General features: G+C 44.8%; 1 protein-coding gene across 1 annotated transcript; it reads left to right on the top strand.

Moving 5' to 3' along the window:
- Nucleotides 1-424: 424 nt before the first annotated feature.
- Nucleotides 425-4535, top strand: PCDH20 (protocadherin 20). The gene has a single exon (XM_085309559.1). The coding sequence runs from the start codon at nt 425-427 to the stop codon at nt 3266-3268; it is 2844 nt and encodes a 947-aa protein (XP_085165685.1). The 3' UTR covers nt 3269-4535.
- Nucleotides 4536-5129: the final 594 nt, after the last annotated feature.

The following is a 5129-nucleotide window of genomic DNA, read 5'->3' as shown; positions in this document are numbered from 1 at the left end:
GGCGGGGGTGGGGGCGGGCAGAGACCCGCGGGGGGCCCGGAGCGCGGCGGTGCGCGGTGCGCATCGGCGGTGCGCTGGGGCACTGCGGGGACGACAGCGGTATGGGGGGTAGGGGGAGAACAGGCGGGGCAGACGGGGATGCTGCTGTGGAAAGGGAAGAGGTCAGCAAACGTTTGGGGGTGCCTGGGAGTTTTGCTCGGGGAGGTGCGGGGTGGGGAGCAGAGGGCAGGTGGCACATCAGGGGCCAACGTGCTGCTGGTTGGGGGGAGTCGGCAGGGTGTCCCTAGGCCATCTTTGGCAGTGCCTGCGTGCTGGGGGGGATGCAGCTGGTGTTGCCTGTAGGGTACAGATGGCAAYGGTCTGGGAAAGCTGCTCTGCTAGGGAGGGGGGCAAGAAAAGGGAGAGCTGGAGGGGGAGAGGGAGCATGGCTCCGGGTTGCAGATGCTGCACCACCCTACTTGCAGTGGCTGTGGGGCAGGCAGCGAGGAAGGGGGTGGCTGCCCTCTTGCTCTCCTCTCCTTCTCTAACGCTGCCCCCTCCTTGCACCTCGGTGCCTCTCTTTCCTCAGCACTTGATCTTCTTCCTGCTCTTCGTGGGACCTTTCAACTGCTTTGCCAGTTACAGCCGTGCCACCGAGCTTTTCTACAGCCTCAAYGAGGGGCTGCCTGCCGGGGTGCTCATAGGCAGCCTGGCCCACGATCTGCGGCTGCCGACAGCTGACGGGCAGCGACCTCCAGCCCTCCAGCCTCCACTCTCCTTCACCCTGGCCTCCCRTGGCCTGGGAGGCCAGTACGTGCAGCTGGACAACCGCTCCGGAGAGCTGCACACCTCAACCTTGGAGATCGACCGGGAAGCTCTGTGTGTGGAGAGCAGTGGGGCCACCATCAYTGGGGGAGCGGCCGCTGCCTCTTCCTCCTCATCACCCTCACCTGAGTCATGCCTGCTGCTGCTAGACGTGCTAGTGCTGCCACAGGAGTACTTCCGCCTGGTGAAGGTGAAGATCGCTATCCGGGATGTCAACGACAATGCGCCACACTTCCCTGTGCCCCACATCCRCCTTTCTGTGCCCGAGAATGCACCCGTGAACACCCGCCTGGCCATCGAGCATCCTGCCCTTGACCCCGACGTGGGCACCAATGGTGTCCAGACCTACCGCTTGGGGGATAACTATGGTGTCTTCACCCTGGACGTGGAAGAGAATGAGAGTGGAGAAAGGACCCCCTACTTGATTGTCATGGGGGCTCTGGACAGGGAGGCCAGGGAGGAATATGTTACGGTTATCATTGCTGAGGATGGGGGGACTCCTCCGCTTGTGGGCAGTGCCACCCTCACCATTGACATCAGTGACATCAATGACAATTGCCCCCAGTTCAATGACTCTCAGGTCAATGTCACCCTTTATGGAAATTCCACTCTAGGGACTCATGTGGCCACTGTCCATGCAGTAGACATGGACCTTGGATCCAATGCCCAGATCACCTACTCCTACAGCCAGAAAGTCCCCCAGCCATCTAGAGACTTGTTCCATCTGGATGAAAGCACAGGAGTCATCACACTCTCCAGTATGGTTGATGGGGACTCTCCAAGGCTCCACAGGCTGATCATTCTGGGCAACGGCCCTGGCTGTATCCCTGCAGTGATCACAGTGCTAGTGAATATCATCAAAGTCATGATGAGGCCACCTGAAGTTGTCCCTCGTTTCATAGCTAATGAAGTGGAGGGAGTGGTGTACTTGAAGGAACTGGAGCCTATCAACACGCCAATAGCATTTTTTACCATCAAAGACCCTGATGAAAAATACAAAGTCAATTGCTATTTGGATGGTGATGGTCCTTTCAGACTGTCACCGTACAAGCCATACAACAATGAATACTTACTAGAGACCACAAAGCCTTTGGACTATGAGACTCAGCAGCTGTATGAAATCTCAGTAGTCGCGTGGAACTCAGAAGGATTTCATGTCAACAAAATAATCAAAGTACAGGTTCTGGATGACAATGATAACTCACCAGTTTTCTCTCAGCAGTTGATAGAATTATCCATTGAGGAGAACAATGTTCCTAATGCTTTCTTGACCAAACTGCATGCTACAGATGCTGACAGCGGAGAAAGAGGAGAAGTGTCCTATTTTTTAGGGCCTGATGCCCCTTCCTATTTTTCTTTGGATAAAATCACAGGAGTTCTTACAGTTTCCACCCAGCTGGACAGAGAAGAAAAAGAGAAATATAGATATACTGTCAAAGCAGTAGATTCTGGATTTCCTCCAAGAGAATCAATAGCAACTATTGCAATCACTGTATTGGATAAAAATGACAATAGTCCAAGATTTATCAACAAGGACTTCAGCTTTTTTGTACCAGAAAATTTTCCAGGTTTTGGTGAAATTGGAGTTATCAGTGTCACGGATGCTGATACAGGACAGAATGGATGGGTTGCCCTTTCAGTTGTGAATGGAAGTGATATTTTTGTCATAGATACTGGCAAAGGGGTTTTGAGAGCTAAAGTCTCCCTCGACAGGGAACAACAAAGCTCCTATGTTCTGTGGATTGAAGCAGTTGATGGCGGTGATCCTGCCCTATCTTCTACTGCAAAAATAACTATCCTTCTTCTGGACATAAATGACAACCCCCCTCTGGTCTTATTTCCTCAATCTAATATGTCTTATTTGTTGGTACTTCCTTCTACTCTTCCTGGCTCTCCGATCACTGAGGTCTACGCTGTTGATAAGGACACTGGAATGAACGCAGTCATAGCCTACAGCATCATAGGAAGAAGAGGCCCTCGACCAGAGTCATTTCGGATTGATCCTAAAACTGGTAATATCACCTTGGAAGAGTCACTGATGCAAAATGACTATGGCCTCTATCGATTGCTTGTAAAAGTTAGTGATCATGGTTACCCAGAACCTCTCCATTCCACTGTCATGGTGAACCTCTTTGTCAATGACACTGTTAGCAATGAGAGCTACATCGAAAGTTTGTTAAGAAAAGAGCCTGATATCAATATAGAAGAGAAGCAGCCACAAATATCCATAGAGCCCACACACAAAAAAATAGAGTCAGCATCCTGCATGCCTACCTTAGTAGCTCTGTCAATAATAAGCTTGGGTTCAATCACCTTAGTAACTGGGATGGGCATTTACATCTGTCTAAGAAAAGGGAAAAAGCGTCACAGAACAGAGGAAAACTTGGAAGTACAAATCCCATTAAATGGAAGAATTAGCCTGCACATGTTGGAAAAGAAACCAGTGGAGATTTCYAACATTTGACATTTCCTTGTGGATAATCCAAACCCACATCTAACAAACCTTGGACAACTCTGAAACAACTGCCTGTGGGTTGTGTTGGCAGAGATTACAATGAAGGACCACTAATTTATAACTTAATAATATTATAATTGTAAATAGCTGTTTACAGTTTTTTTAAATTCAAATTCAGTGTACAGCTTTTTTATGAAACCTTAGTACTAACAGCTAGCGCCCTGTCTTTAAAACATGGACATCATTTGCAGCCTTCATAARTCAATCAGAACAATGGTCATAAAAAAGGGGAAGGTAAGACCATTCTTTAAACTCAAGTTTGAAAAGTCATTWACCACAAGAGGGCATCAGCTGCTCCTGAGCAGGGAACTGTTTGAGGTACTGTCCATGAGATAAACACAGAGTATATTTTAAATATATTGGTTTTAATAYAAAATATACATTGGTAGATAGACATTTACACAAAAAAGAAGTGTCTATCCTGGTGTATGTATAAGGAAAAGAATAAGGACATTAAAATGCACTAGTAAAATAAACAGAATGTTTGTTACCTCACAAGTAAAGCTTATACAGTAGGATAGAAAAGGCATTAACGAGAAGTGCAATTCCTGTTGAGCAAGAATGCAAGATAATGTAATGAGAATTTGAACTGCTGTGACATATCATCTTTCATTTGCTACAGATTTCACCCACATTATCATTTGCCCCAGCCGTCCACTGGTCATTTTTATGGAGAATTACATTTCATATTTCTTACAGCAAATATAGAGAAAGCTCCATGCTCACCCTCATAAACGTGGCCAGATGCAAGGAAGCAAGGGAATGGCTAAACCTTTAGTTGTCACAGAAGTAGTAATATTTTTTGTACTTTGAGCAATCTGTCAGTAGTAGTCCATCAGTTTGGTTGTGTAATAGATTTTTCATGTGATACTTCTGAAACTGATCTGCCAGATGAAAACAAAAATCACTTCATGTTATAAGGAATATAGGACTTAGTTTATACTGGTTATTGCTCCTTTCTGGATTGGTATTTTATGTGAAAGATCTTATTTTTGTCTTTTGGCTACCATTCCTGCCTCCTTTTCATTGGCTTTGATTTTGGATTAGATCCAGAATCTAACTTGTAAGACTGGTGGCGTATTTTCTTGATAATTTATTCTTTTACTGTATCCTCTGCAGCCAAGCAGCAGGTTTATCAGTGATGTATCACTTTCACTTCATTGTAAGAGCTGAGAACTATCTTTTGTATGATGATTATATCAAATTTCTCTGTGTAAACAGGATGAATTAGTGTTATGCTTAAAAATCATTATTTTGATTTCTGGCATCATATGTCTGTAATGTACCAAAAGTGTTTATATGTCTGCAAATTAAAGCTATATATTTTCATAATAACTTACTTTCTCTCTCTAATAGTATTTGAATTATAAGGCTAAGTATTATTTTAGTTATGAGAAATACGTGTTTCATAAATACTTGGGTGCTGGCTATTTAATCTGGCATCTCATAATATATCCCAAATGAATACACTATTAATGTACACTGTAGTTATATTTTCAGCTTAGAATATTTTTTGCTTGTGCACAGTTTGATAGCTGTGTTTCATGAAAAATTCATTCAGCCTGTCAAAGGCTTGTAGTTAATCAGCTTTTTTTCATTTACTTTAATATTATTAAACTACGAAAATGGTACCTATCCAGGAAATTCATTTGTGACAAAGAGACATTGTTTATTATCTCAGAAGAAAAATGACAAATTCTTTGGAACTGGCTTCTCTATTACAGATACGCTGCATTGACATGGTGGGGAAGCTAGCTCCTCTGCATGTTTTTCTTCAGTGAAGAGACAAGTAGCTAAAAGAGAGATAGGA

The sequence above is a fragment of the Rhea americana genome, unplaced genomic scaffold (assembly GCF_003343005.1).
Source record: "Rhea americana isolate MKP2758 unplaced genomic scaffold, rheAme1 scaffold_3, whole genome shotgun sequence".
In the NCBI taxonomy this organism is placed as follows: domain Eukaryota; kingdom Metazoa; phylum Chordata; class Aves; order Rheiformes; family Rheidae; genus Rhea; species Rhea americana.
This window is presented reverse-complemented; position numbering and strand designations above follow the sequence as displayed.